This window comes from Girardinichthys multiradiatus, chromosome 22, assembly GCF_021462225.1.
Source record: "Girardinichthys multiradiatus isolate DD_20200921_A chromosome 22, DD_fGirMul_XY1, whole genome shotgun sequence".
NCBI lineage: Eukaryota > Metazoa > Chordata > Actinopteri > Cyprinodontiformes > Goodeidae > Girardinichthys > Girardinichthys multiradiatus.
The window spans coordinates 35771912-35787246 of NC_061814.1; the positions used below are offsets into that span (position 1 = coordinate 35771912).

Genomic DNA, 15335 nt, shown 5'->3' on the forward strand with positions numbered 1-15335 from the left:
GGTAGGGAAAAAGACTTCCCACAGTAAGTGAGGACAGTGTGTGTGTGTGTGTGTGTGTGTGTACATGCTGTTTAATGGCACAGGTGTACTGTGGATACAGGTGGAGGTCAGGAACTGCTGCCAAGAGTGTAGAGAGGAAAGATGAATATGTCATCAGGTTCAGTTCAGCTTTCATTATTTTATATTGGAATATTCTTTTAAACCAGGGAAGTTCAAAGTGTGGCCCAGGGGCCGTCTGCATTCCTGCAAATGATTTTATGCGGCCCACAACTGCAATTGACAATTGGTACAAAATCTGGCCCACCGGGTGGTTGATGCAGATGGACAAAAAATTGTTTATGGCCAGATTTACGCTGACAAATTAACGGTAAATGTGACACAAAGTGTTTGGCTTTTATCAAGCAAAGATTTGGCTTTAATTTTAAAATAAGTAGGACCACCCACATCCAGCAAATTATTGTTAATAATCAAAAAAAGAATTGTAATCTCATAGTAAGTAGGAACACAAACATCCATCAATTTATGAAAAAAAAATGTTTAATTGTGGCCTACGAGTACTTTTAACTTGATATTGGCATGAGTGGCAAAAAGTTTGGACACCACTGTTTTAAACTGATTAGTTTATCTATTTATTTAGTTTATTATCCTAACGGGATAGTTTGGATTTTTCGATGTAAGCATCTGTGAAAATATTTCCCTGTAATACTTACCTTATCTGTAGCAGGGAAATGTCATATCACTGGGGGTTTTTGGAAACCGAATTAAACCTCTGAGCAGTGGACAGCTAACAGCTCGCCAGAAGAATCCTCTCACATACTCAAACTGAGAATGTCCATGGGACACACCGCTAGTGGACATTAAACATTAGTTAGCTTCAACAGCCGAACACTGTTGCTGTATTGATCTGCCTAATTGGCCTCAAGCAGGCCAACTGAACAGAACTGACCCTTTAAAGCTGACTCATGTGTCATGATAAGTTCGGCCCCAGCTCAGTCAACCTCTCTTTTCTGACCTTTGGTGCATAATAAAAAAAAATTGTTTTTCACTCCGTTTGCAGAATCAATAGATGGCTGAGACAACAGAGGGATTAAAGATAACAGTAGCAGATCAATGTGTGTTTGCCTATACCAACCTTACTTGCTTAATTTCATAAGGACCAGTTCTCTTTTAGACTTGCCCCTCACCACTTTGTGAGCCTTCAAAGTTTATCTGATGCAGTCATTCTTTTGAAGCCTGTTCAGTAAACCACAGATAAACAAAACAGACAGAGGTCCAAATTATCATCCCAGCATCTGGAGCTTGTCTCCATAAGTGGATTTATTCCTGATGTTATTAAACTTCCATTTGTTTTTATTAGTGCCTTGATAGTGATTAGCAGTAATATTTGCATCACATTAGACTGGAACTGAATACTGGAGGGTATTTGCACAATGCGAATGTATAGGCACATCACGGAAACACATTACAGCCAACACATGTTCACACATGCTCCCCAACTGAGGCCCTGTTTCCTCTTACTGGAGTTGGCTAAAGGTCTCTTTCCCACTGCATATTTATTTTTCTGCCATTTTACTGCAGAACACTAACCCTCCTCCATGACTGTGTCCATAGCCTCTGTTGCCCCCCTTAAAACCTTTTGCATCATTGTTCGCTATTAGACCAGGGGAAAGAAAAAGAGGCAACATGGAGACAGAAAAGCTTTTTCTTATCAGACTTTTTGTAGCTCAAATGACCTGTTGGATCTGCCTTTAAGAAACGAAAACACTCAGGTTTACCGGTTTAAACTGGAGTCCAGACAAAGGGCTGTAGTTGGGCAGCTACAAGCGGACACACATGGCATGCCACAGCTATTCAGCACTGTGTGGGTAGCCACATGCCATCCTGTACCACGCTGAGCTTTTCCGGGGTCTTTACCCACCCCTGACCCTTACGGTCCTTGTGAGCTAAGCTGCCAGGTTGCTCAGAGTTAAAAGTCCTTAACTGGACACCAGGGAAAACTCCCATCAGGTTACTCCACTAATCACTAATTGTGGTCAGGAACTGGAGACTAGTTATTGGATTAAGATCTACTTCATCCATCCATCCATTGTCTATATCACATATTCTCGCAGGATATTATTTGGAAATAAAATTCAAAAACCATGTATTCTTCTGCCACTTCTTCTGCAACCATGTGCAGCATTGTGTTAGTCTATCACATAAAACGCAATAGATCAGAGTCTTTAGAGTTTGTGGTTTTAATGCAACAAAACATAGAAATGTTTAAGGGGTATGCATACCTTTCTGAGGCACTGTGATCCACTGGTTTAGTTGTAACACTTCAGAATGCAAGTTAAATGCTTTTTTTAATTTGTTTTGGTTTAACATATAGTGTTGTTAGGTTTTGCAGAGAGTGCTTGATGTCTCCACCCTCTTAAAGTAGGGAAAGGTCAGGGTAAAGAAGGGTGGAAAATGGGGGCAAATAAAGGCAAACAATAAGCAAGGCGCACCATTGGAATTTGTAGGAAAGAGAGGGGAGTTCTGGAGAGAAGAAGGAGAGATGGTACCCATCAGATCTGACAGATTTTAGAAAAGACAGTAGAAGTCTCTACTTCCTGAATTTGCTTGATGTTTTTTTTTTTTTTGCCTTTTAGCCCTTTTTCTTAAATCTGCCCTTCGTCACAGAACCCCAAGAACACATTGGCCCACAACTAATCCCAAACTCATAAACAGACATGAACAAATAAATCCACTGCAACTACCTTAAGGTTTTGTTTTGGTAAGGCACTGATGTGCTCATGAGTCATGTCACAGTAAGGGAGCCATGGGGTGTCCTCAGTGTAGCCTTAAAAGCTGGGTGGTGTTTGAAAGGGGGCATTGTTCCCCAGGTCTCTCTGTTTAAGTGCGTAGGCTAAATGTTTACATGTGAAACAATGAAGATGTTGGTGCTGTTTCCAAATCATCCAACCTCTAATGGAACATTAAAACATTTTTGACTGATGAACGGGTGTACAGAACAGAAATCTTTCTCTTCTTAAACAGAACGGTCTCCCCATCGGCCGATTCTCCAGGCTGGGCAACCCGCCAACACCACAGTACGCGTTGGAGAGGACGCTCAGTTCCAATGCAAGGTCTACAGCGATGCCCAGCCTCACATCCAGTGGCTGAAACACATCACCCGGAATGGTAGTCGGTATGGGCCCGATGGACACCCCTACGTCAAAGTGTTAAAGGTAGATCACCTTGCACTCTGCGTTTTTCTATTCTAAGCAGATAAGGAACATTATATTCCTGCCCCCAACTGTATGAACACTGTTGCCCTTTAAGTTGGAATCATTTTGTTTTCAGTGACATTTGTCTTTTAAATGTGATTTGCTTTTCACTGTGATGTTTTCATTTATCCATAAAACTTTGAGAAAATATATTCTTCATCTGTTAAGACTAAATCATGGTCATTTCATGAGAGGAATAACTTATTGCAACTTCTGCCTGGTTTTTGGTGATGATTCCTGCAGATCCATGTATAGTGGCTGCAGTCGTGATGCCATGTGCTCCTGTGCCTGATTTATCTGCTCATTTTGTTTGATGGGTTGCAGCGCTCAGGCATTAACAGCACAGACATGGAGTATCTCACCCTCACCAATGTCACAGAGGAAGACGCAGGGGAATATATCTGTAAAGTCTCCAATTATATAGGGGAAGTCACCCAGTCGAGCTGGCTGACTGTCATTCCAGGTAACCCCCCTACCCCCAAGACCTGTACCACTTCAAATCCCTTCCTACCAGTGTGGGTTTCCCTGCTGTTCTGTGGTGGTGTTGATGGTCTCTTGGTGGTCCTGCCGATGGTCTCAAGGACCTTCTGTCTCCCAAATGTTACTCCCTTTTCCTTCAGCTGCCACCGACTTTGGGATTGGTGTCGCCATGGAAGCACTGTTCAGACCAGAGTAACCAGATGATGATTTCTTTTTTTACCTTACCTCACAGCTTTTCACAATAAAGTGTATGGTGTCACAGTGCTCTCCATGCTCTCTGTGTTTATGCATGTGTGTGTGGATTAGCCTGGGTTCTAGTAGCAGGTTCTGTGGGTGATGGGTACCTTTTGGGGTTGTTTTAGGTGTGTTTGTTTTATTTTCACATGTTTTGGTGGAATACTGGGATCTGTCTTCTACCTATCCTCATTCCCAGTGTCAGTTCTACACAGGACCTCAATGGTGGACACTATCCAGCTCCTATAACTTCTTTCTTGGTGTTGTGGGTCTCATATTTTTTTCTCTTCTCTGTTTCTCCATTTCCTCTTTCTCTTCCTCCTCTTCTCTTCCCCCAGACCGCAGGTGTTAACACCACAGATAAGGAGATAGAGGTTCTCTACTTGCCCAATGTAACATTTGAGGATGCTGGGGAATATACATGCTTGGCGGGTAATTCTATTGGGATCTCCTATCAAACTGCTACTTTGACGGTGCTTCCAGGTATATAAATTCACTTGCTTTTTTTCCCTTGCTTGTTTTTTCCAACACAGTTTAAAGGGCACATATCATCAATTTTATTTCTTAAACTGTTCGTGGTTGTGTTCAGACTTGAAGCTCATGATAGTTAAATTAATTTCTGATGTTAAGATATGTGTAAAATAATGAACACAAGGCAGCCGTGAATGTAGCCAAAAGTTGCCAATGAGTGATAAAGTTACATTTGGCTTTCCGAACTCAAGCATTAATGCATACAGTTAAGGCCACAATTATTCATACCCATGGCCGATTTAGGTTTAAAATAATCTTTTAATTTTACCAACATGTTTCCTCTTTCTGGAAGTAATATTAACATTTTGGAGAGGCACAGCCAGAGCCCTGACTTGAATCAAACCTCAAACAGATGGAGCTCATCATCCAAGATAAATTGTCAAAACTCTAGGGAAAACATGCAAAGACGTGGTCAGCAATTATACAAATGGCTTGATTGATGTAAAACCAACAAAGCCTTTTCCAATAATTATATAGAAGGGTGTAAATAATTTTCCACATGCATTTTTTAAATAAAAATGGAAATTAAAAAAAATCTTTTTAGATTCATACTCAGTTTCTATTGTTTTATTTTTTCGGAGATGCCTGTCTCATTTCCCATGACAAACAAACTTCTTGGTTGATTGTAAATATTTTTTAATCTGTATCTGTCCAGGGTATGAATGATTTTACTATCAAGTCTTAACATAATGTCCACCAAAGAGAAAATAAATGATAGGAAAGTCTTCAGCTAGAATTTGAGTTCATACACTCTGTGGCGCAGTCTGTGATATCAGTCAAACTGTATTCGTTCGTCTGCATGTCGTTTGGCCCTAAAATCAATTAAAGCGAATATGCTACATATGTGATGGATGGAAGCGAAGTTACAATACTAATATACAATCAGATGGCAGCTCCAGTCAAAGGTTTTTCCTTCATTTGGCTCAGACACTAAAAAACATAGTTGCAGCAGAAGCTAAATATCCTGGTTTGTCGTGCAACAGGGTCATTGGGAAATAGTGGTTATGGATTTATTATGACCTGTGTAACATCAGCAAATGTTTTGCACAGATAGAGCACAGGAAACAGGAAAACCACTGTAAAGAAAAGCATTTTCTTACTTGATAGACTTTATGCAAATAAGTGTTTCGGGTTTTATTACAAAATATGTTGATATGTGCACTTTAATTAGGTAATTTTAAATGGCTTTCATGCAAGGCAAATCCTCTCCTTGGAGCCTTCTTTGGGCCATTTCATTTATTAGGCTGTTTCAATGAGACAGCACACTCAACATCATACACAATGCAACACAGAACCAGGGGGGATATTTTGTGTGTTGGCAAGCTGTTGAAAACCCAGAGAGGATAACGGTGTAGCTTGCAGACGACTTATTTTAACTCCAAACCGAAGTACAGCTCCCAGAGCAACTTCAGAGTCTAACCATTCCAAAGGAGATGAGGATTTGTCTTCACCCTTCTCTTACTCCTTTTAGAAACTCACTCACTGCTAATCTTTGGTTCTGATTCTGCATGCTAATAAAACGATATATATTTTCAGGTAGGCCTTTAAATTGTGCTTTCTTTCTCTTTCCTGGCTCTGATAATTAGCTTCTTTTAATATCCTTATTTCTCTATTTTGAAATAATGGTGGAAAGGTAAAGCTCAGCGCTTCTTTCTTGTTGGCTTGGCTTTCTCAATTATCAGAGCCAAACATCTCTGCATCGACACAGTTGATGACTCGTTTGTAACTAATTACCAAAATGTTTTTGTCCGTTCTTGAGTATTTGGCTTAAACCTATGTTAATAAAGATGTGTAAACTGCTTTTCTGAGGTGTAAATAAGGTGACATAGAGGCCAACTTACTTTAGCTTCTTTGGGGTGGTTATGTTGTCAAAACGCGTGTTCTGTAATACCGTCACAAATGTTAATATGTGGAGCTTGCTAAATTCTAGTGCCACTTTGACTTGATTGAACAGTGTGTTTTGGTCAGATTAAGCAAAAATCGTCCTTTTCAGCAACAAACCCTTCAAGTGAGATGAATGTGTGGAAAAGCTTTACATGCCTGCTGTTAAGTACGGTTGAGCTCTGTGATGCTGTGGGCCTGTTTTTCCCCCAAAGGCTCTAGGAACCTTGTTAGAGGTTCATGACCTTTTGAAAAATCATGATGTTTTTAAAAAAGTGCGGCTTTTTGTCAGCTATGTCAAGGCAAATTTAGCCAAATTTCAGCCGTTATTCAATGAAATCTATTAAAGCGCTGGCACATTTCAATATGCCACACTGCTATTAAACCATTCTTAATGTTATTGGGATTATAGTTTTGTTTGTAAATAATGTAATATAGAGATCACAGGCACACTATTCCCTAGTGGGAAAACTGTTTGTTTTGGACAGGCACAGATAGGTTTCTAGTACACCACCTTCAGCTCTAGTTGGGTTGTGGTCTGTTTGGTTGTCTGTGCCTCAAAGGAATCTTGTTTGTGGTCTGCAGGGATGAAACATTCTCTTTTACACACACTTAGCCCTTTTACCAGACAGGACGTTTGGGTCATGCACACCCACAATAGACACTGATCTCCCATGTTTGCAATCTAAAGTCAAGCACGTATTGTTCAGACGACATTGAGTTTGTTTTTCTGCTTGTGCTCGCGTGTCTACAACATTGACAGAGAGTGCAACCATATGCTGGCCTGCCTGTTCAGTGTGATTCATGATTTAAAATCTGGTGACACTGTTAAAGCCACTAAAGGCCTGTTAGATTCTGCAAAACCAGGCATGCTCATACCTCCTTGGCCAAAAGGGAGTTGTGATGATGCTACAAAACGATTTGTTTAGTTTGCCTGTCAGTGGTGATTACATTTACTCATGAGTCATCTCCAAAGTGTCTGTCTCTGCGTTTACCTCCCTGTTTGGAAAATTCCTGTTGTAACCTTTGCCTGACTGTTGTTCCTCCGTGTTTCTCAGTCCTAGAGAAATCCCCAGGGCCCATTTCCCCGGATTATGTGGAGATCGCAATATATTGTGCAGGCGTGTTCCTCATTGCCTGCATGGTGGGCATTGTGGTGGTGTGCCGCATGAGGAACACTGCAAAGAAGCCTGATTTTGGCAGCCCACCACCGGTCCACAAGCTGACCAAACAGATCCCTCTGCGCCGCCAGGTAACAGAAAGTAGATAAAGAGTTCTAAAGGCATCTAACATTTCTAGAGGAGGCAACACACAACACTGACATGTTACAAAGAAAAACAAGCTAATTATTTAATGAATGGATTTGGGAACATAATTAGTTTATATATTATTATTTTTTGGGCCAAATGCATTTATATGGAACAATAACATAAGGTTTGAATGGATGACAACTCAACTGCCTGCACAGGTGGATCTATTAGAATAGCATTAAATAGTTAATTTCTATATTTAAATTTACTACACACAGACTAATATGTTTCAAGAGTTTTCCCTGTTCATTTTAATCCAAACCCAAAATGCAGTTTCATAGTACATAAAGTGAATAGAAATGTACATGTAAATTACATGTTTTGGTAGTGATTGACACCAAATAAAATTCAGATTTTACTTTTACAGCAGGACTTGGCACCATTCCCCATAGTGCCTAAAGTACCGATACCTGGTTTAATGACCATGGTCTGATTAGCCTGCAACGTGGCCTGAACTAACCCTCAAAAGGAATCAATGCGGTGTTGTCAAGAGGAAGATCAGAGACAGATCAACTGAAGGGCATCATTAAAGCATCTATGCCATGCCACATTGATGCACTAATTCAAGGAGACATAATCTAACTCATTCTCTGTGCAGGACAAGTCTACATTTCTATATCAGACACCCTGTAAACATAATTTTTTCCATTGGTCCTATGTGATATTCTAATTTAAATAGATGGGAAAAAAAGGCTTTAAATATATTGCACTGTCCATAATTAATTATTTGAATCGATTACTGAAATAGATTAACAAATGATGACGAATCATCTTTTAATTTATTGAGATGCACTTGGACAACATACTGTGGATGTATTTCAAAGGATCCACACCTAGATTCATTCAGAGGGCATGCATTTCCGTCTGGCTGCCGAAAACTGCAGCCAGACGTTTCCAAATGTGAAACTTTCTTTTACCTCAAGGAAAACCAACAAGTACAGAGAGTGTTGGGTTACTTTATGTGGAGAAGACTGATTCCAGTGTCATGGTAAGGTTAGGGTGTAGAGAGCGTAGCATTGAGCCCTAGGCTCACAAGCAAAGGCAGGCAATTAACCCACATTCATCAAGAATTATTGTAGCTACTCACTTCTTAATCACAGATTAAATCTAATCTCTGCCCTGGAGAAACTGTACAATTGGTAAAATATTCACTGTGGGAAGTAGGCATGTTTATTGAAATGTGCGCACTAGACTGACTGACTATTTAACAGATTGTGTGGTGTAATTCATGCCTAAAGTTTCTGACTCCTCTAGTGATGCCTTGGAGCTTCAACTGACCTTAAAACCTAGGCTGCAGTGATCAGCCAATATCATTTTTCCTATAGGTGTCGGCAGATTCAAGCTCATCCATGAACTCTAGCACCCCTCTGGTGCGCATCACCATGCGGCGGAGCTCTGCACACGACGAGCCAATTCCTGAATACGACCTTCCAAAGGATCCACTGTGGGAATTTGCCCGAGATAGGTAAGATCGGCCTATTGCTAGTAGATCATTTGTTATTTGCGTTTGTTATTTGGGTTGATGTTTCTCTTCTTATTCATTGCAGCATGCTATATATTGTGCGTCTTCTGTATTCCGTCATGATTATGTAAATCAGATTGAGCTCCTGCATAAAACATAAAAATTACTAGAAAATGCTGATCCACTACAGCTTTCATTTAAAGGGATAGTGCAGGGCTTTTGACGCTGGGCTGCAATTAAAGTTTATTAGCAGTTGAACTAACAGCTAGCATAAGAGGGGAAAAGAACAGCACTACCTTTGTCTTAAAGCAACTCATATTCTTAACACATCATGGTGGTTTATGCAAGTGCAACGTTCCGAACCTTCAGAAACTGTGATCACATTTGCATTGGATAGTTATTTAGAAAAAGGCATTGATTATTTACATGGAAAATGTTGAAAGGACGCAGTGCTTCACAATCCTCTTAAGCCTGCTGCCTTTTTCTACCACACTTTTCCTTCCACTAAACTTTCCAATAGTATGATCCCTTTGTAAATAGTTAGCTTTTTTAATAATGAACGTTTGTGGCATAATGCCTGAAATATATCACTGTGTGTAATGAATCTATATAAAGTGTGAGATTTAGATTTTTATTTGATTTCTGAAATAAGTTAACTTTTAGATGTAGTAGTGCATGCACTACTTGTTTACACTGTATAATGCTTTTATGAAGCTGTTAAATAATTAAACTACTATTTTTGTATTTGGTGATTGACACCCTGCTGAGTAATGTTTGTGATGACGGAGATGACAGCTTCTGATTCTTCTGCTGTAAAACATGCCCCATCGTTTCAAGAGCAGCTAAACTTTCCTTTCTCCCTCACCCAGCCTTTATCACAGGCTTCTGTTCATAGAGAGTGAAGCTGTGCTAATTAGTGACTGGTATTCACAGCTTTCATCTGCATGTTTGGGAAAGGAGTGTTTGCTCTGTGTCATACCAGAGGAGTTAGCTCAGCTGAGGTTTCAGTGTGTCACAGTTGCAGCGATAAGCTTCAGGGTGGACTTAACAAGTCGGCAAAGGTTAGAGAAGTTTCAAAACAAACCGAGGCAATGAGCTTTAAAGGAATAAGGGGAATTCCTGAAGCTTTTGCTAGAATGCTTGTTAAAAAAAGCTCTGCTCATAAAATTTGAAATTGTTCATCAGTAAAAGAGCATTTCTGATGCAATGCTAGGCTTTGTGTTTGCATACTGAATTGATTAAATTTGTGATTTTATTTCATGACTCCCACCAAAGGGTGGCTGTGTTAGCTAGGCTAAATACATCTCAGTCTTCCTCTCTGTTTGGGTCTTTATTCCCTGCCTGTCATCCCAGCGCCTGAAGGATCATGCTGGGATTGTAAAATGCTGAGGAATGTTAACTTTTGCGGTTTAGGCTGAGGAAAAAAATAACATTGATTATGTGTGGCCGGATGGACAGAATGCCTGCCATTGAGTGTGGCAAGTGTGTGTGGACAGATAGGGGATTGTGTTACTACCGCAGGGCGCCAGCCTCAGGCCCCTTGGCTTAGCGCTGTGCTGTGAATGTTTAGATAGCCTGGACAGTGGGCTTTATGAGGCGGGGGACCAACTTCTGTCAATCAAAGTAAAAACACCAGGTTGTAGTGCATGTTTAGGGCCCCGATTGGTGAATAGTTGCAGGAGAAAATGCGCTACCGGTAAATATCAAACCAGTAAGCATGGCATGCTTAATAATTAAAATATGCAGTGCCTTTCAAGTATTCACATTCCACTTCAATGTATTTTATTGAGATTTTGTGTAACAGACTAACACAAAGTAAGTAGAAATGATAGGTGGTTTTCAACATTTGTTTTGCAAAAGCCCTCAGAGGTTTGTTAGAGAACATTAGTGAACAAACAGCTTCATGAAGGCCAAGAAAGTTGTGAAGAAGTTTAAAGCAGAGAATTTTATAAAACAATATCCCAAACCTTCAACATCTCACAGAGAAAGGAAAGCTTACGGAACAGCTACAAACCTACTTAGACATAGCCTTATCAAAACGGCAGCTAAACTTACAGGCAAGGAGAGCATCATTCCGTGAAACAAACATAGTAACTCTGGAGGAGCTGCAGAGATCCGCAGCTCAGGAGGGAAAATCCGTTGAGAGAACAACAGTTCCAGTTTAGAGTTACGTTTGAAAGCAGGTTCTCTGGTCGCATGAGACCAAAAATGAACATATTGTCCCTCATGCAAAACAATATATTTATGCAACACTGTGAATCATCTATAAAACACCATCCTTATTAAATGGTTGCAATATCATGGGGTCGGGATGTTGTTCTTCAGCAGGGAGAGCGATGTTGGGAAAGGTTGACCAACACAGATTTGACTTAAGGGAGCTGAACACAAATGCACACCACACATTTCAGATTTTTCTTTGGAAACTTTGAAAATCTGGTGTTTTTTTCTTTCCATTTGACTGTTTTTGACTTCTGTCAAACAGAATCACAACAAAAATACATCAAAGTTTGTGGATGTTATTTGAAAAAATGTGAAGAAGTTCAAGGAGTACTCTGTACCCACATTCTGAACTAGTTTTGTACTTCAGCACATCTTAGTGGCAAAAGAAAGCCAGAATTTCATCCATCATGGGCTAATATATCAGGGCTGAGATGCCTCCTTTGCAAAGACTTATAAGTGTATACTGGAACATGCCAAGACAGGGTAAACAGTTTACAAAAGAGTGGCTCTACTCGGGTTTATTAAGTGGTTATCTCTGCCTTGTGTGTCTTCTTACCTACTGTTCTGGCACAAACTTCATCAGGCCAATAAAGCACTCTTCTAAACAGAATCTGATTAAAATACATAGGACGAAAGATGGGTGAAGCTAGGAAACTGGCTCTGTGCCTGGTTTCATTAAATATCTTGATCCCACACTTCCTGCTTGTTTATATCTGCAGAGTGGGAGTCATATTTGGACAGTTTTAGCTTATCGGCTTCCTGTTTTTTCTCTTTTTTATTTTCTTAGGTTGACCCTTGGGAAACCTCTGGGTGAGGGCTGCTTCGGCCAAGTCGTGATGGCCGAAGCTCTGGGGATCGATAAGGACAAACCCAAGGATGCTGTCACTGTTGCAGTCAAGATGCTAAAAGGTGAGTGACTTTATCTGAGATTCTCACCGTATGATAACTTTGGTTGCAAAATACCACAGTTTCATAGCATCACAGTAATAATAAAAATATAAATAAATATAAACAAAAATATTTCAAGCAAAAATGTCTTCCATTTGGAACCGAAAAAGCAATATTTATTCTCAATGCTTCTAAGATAATACAATATATTGAATACTTATTCAGTTTATGTAGGTATTAATTAAGAACTATTAATGTGTTCTGTATCTGTATTTGCAGTCTGTATTTTTATTATTCTTTTAAAATTATTTAGATTTTTTTTTTATATATATTCCAACTCCGATTTGCCCACTGTTTACAAGTGAACTTGTTTTTTTTTCAGAATATTATCCATTTTTTGACATTCTGCCATTTATAGAGGAACCCTGGCAATACTGATATTAACTGGTTAAATAGTAGGGATATCTCCTGGTGTAGCTAGCCTGCATTCAGCTACCCAACAGACATGTGTCTTGGCTTGCCAAATGTATTTTGTGTCCTGTATTTTCTGGCATGCAAGTCCTGCCCTGGCATATTGGGTGAACATTTCTGTGTGTCTGGTTACCTTGCAGTGTTAGGTCAGATTTGTTCAACAAAAGGGGAAATGTTAGACATTCAATTTTCCCCTTGGACAATTTGTAACCCTCATACCTACGCATTGCGATTTCATCCCTTCCTACTTTTGTACCTGGAAACTAAAATGTTGTACTTTGATACTAAAACTGTATCAGTTCATTTTTTGCTCTAGGTAAGTATTTGCATCATTTATATAGACAAATGGTGATGAAAATGCACAAACCGCACAGGAAGTTTTATTCAGTTGTATATTATTATCTGAAAACTTTTCATGACCCTTAATTTTAGTTCTGATCCCTGTTTGGGCCTGTTGACTCTTATGAAATGTGAAAGGTTTGCACCCCTGATTATACCAAAATAACCCAAATAAGTGACGTCCTGGTAGTAAATATATACTGGAGTTATATTTCCTTTCAGTAGCCTGCAAGTAGAGTAAAGGAAAGTGCTTGAAATTGCTTTAAACCAATTATCAAAGCGGCAGCAAAACATTCCCCTGGCATATACAAATTGACACATGGCCGGAACAAAACACAACCACGCTACACAGTGCCATTTCATACCAAAAAAATCAGGTGTGAAACGACCAAAACTGCAAAGGTTTGAAATAACGACCAGCACCTTCCACAATTACAACAATCACAAAAAAAACAAAAACAAAAAACGGGGCAAAACAACAAAACAGAAAGAAAAAAGATAAGTCCTTGTGGAATCAAAAATATTTCATCCAAATTTCTGCCAGCTGACTAGCAGTGTGCAGTAGCTGCCCCTATATAGAGCTATGCTCTATATAACCAGAAAAAACTCAGGTCAATTTGTTTTAAAGCTTTTTTTGTATAACTTGATACCGGTAGCTGCCCCAAGCCTAGTCTCCGTTTGCTGCACCATCAAAATCTTACTGCATTGTTAAACATCTGACTTGCGATCAGACCTCTGGGATTAAATTTACTCTGCTTCATTCTGTATTTTGAGTGAAATGAAAGCGTTTCTTTAGCTGATTCATGTTGGAGCTAGGGGTTCAGCGAAGGTGCAAGGTGGAGCTTGAGGCTGCAGTTATTATTCGTTATTGGTGCCTGCTGACTGACGGCTTGAGAAAGGTGGGTCGGATAGGTAAGGGTTTGGGGCGGTCGCATACCTGACCCCAAAGCAGCAGTTGGGTAGAACTCAGTCAGCATCCAAACAATGAGGCAAGTCAAGTTAAGAGTGCTGCTGTGATTAATGAAAGCAGGAAGAGGGGGTTGGACTGGTTTGGGGTTGCAGAGGACAGTAAGATTAGGTACAGCAGTGGTCCTGTATACCTTCCTTGACTGTAGAATCTTTTTAACAGTGACTCCAGTTACTGTAATGGTGCAGAAGAATGCAAGCAAGGAGCTGTATGCGAGGAGCTGTAACCTTAGCCAACATTGTCTGTCATCCAGGCCTAATCATAAGCACCTTCCAAATGAGTTTCTGCTGAACTAGACTGAAAGTTTAAAGTTGAATGATTAAAAGAGAGACGGGACCATGTTGTGCTTGTTCTGCTGAAGTATTTCCAGACAACTTTCAATGTAAACTTCTCTATTGTTAGATGATGCGACAGAGAAGGACCTATCTGACCTGGTGTCAGAGATGGAAATGATGAAGATGATCGGCAAACACAAGAACATCATTAACCTTTTGGGAGCCTGCACGCAAGATGGTGAGGAGAACAACATTTAATTTAATGTACCCTGTTTGAACTTCATAACATTTTGTCATGTTATTTATTGGGGTGTTATGTGATATAGCAACACAGTGCATAGTTGTATTTTGCAAAGACAAATCTGAAAATTGTGGCACGCATTTTGTCCACCCTGAACCAATACTTTGGAAAAGTACTTGTAGTAAGCCTGTTTTTGTCAAAGCAACTCTACAACCATTATCGTATAATTGTGAAAATGTGAACATTCGCCAGCATCGGACAGAAACCTTGATTTAAACTCTTATCGGAGTTTGGTTCACTTTCTGTCCAAGAAAATCTTTCAAGATATGGTTTGAACACATTCCTTGTGTCTTGTGCTTTTACAGGTCCCCTATATGTGATAGTAGAGTATGCCTCCAAAGGCAACCTTAGAGAGTACCTCAGAGCCCGCCGTCCTCCTGGCATGGAATATTCCTACGACATCACCCGTGTCTCAGATGAACAGCTCACTTTCAAAGATCTGGTCTCCTGCACTTATCAGGTGGCACGGGGCATGGAGTACCTAGCATCTCAAAAGGTGAGAGGAGGACACATGCAATCACACAAAATGTCCTACTTTCACATCAGCCGTCCAGCCCCCTGGCTGCTTAGATCCATCTCTGTGCCAGTACTCAGTACTAAGAGAGTTTAACCAGTATCCTGGAGGGTTTTACGTCGGAAGCTTGTTTGTGGGTCCCTGTGGGAACATGGCCTCCTGAAAACACTACTCATACCCCCTGCCCCAATCCCTGTATTGTCTACCATTG

General features: G+C 40.1%; 1 protein-coding gene across 5 annotated transcripts in view; it reads left to right on the top strand.

The window, feature by feature from the left end:
* Window positions 1–15335, top strand: part of fgfr2 (fibroblast growth factor receptor 2) — a 63183-nt gene that overhangs the window by 36080 nt on the left and 11768 nt on the right. For 3 of the 5 annotated variants that reach the window (XM_047352564.1, XM_047352568.1, XM_047352565.1), the window contains 7 exons: window positions 3022–3212; window positions 4304–4448; window positions 7436–7635; window positions 9013–9152; window positions 12157–12278; window positions 14437–14547; window positions 14916–15106. In XM_047352564.1, the coding sequence (XP_047208520.1) occupies window positions 3022–3212; window positions 4304–4448; window positions 7436–7635; window positions 9013–9152; window positions 12157–12278; window positions 14437–14547; window positions 14916–15106 (1100 nt within the window). Of the gene's footprint in view, window positions 1–3021; window positions 3213–3575; window positions 3715–4303; window positions 4449–7435; window positions 7636–9012; window positions 9153–12156; window positions 12279–14436; window positions 14548–14915; window positions 15107–15335 lie in introns of all 5 variants that reach the window. The other 2 variants (XM_047352567.1, XM_047352566.1) reach the window with 2 other exon arrangements.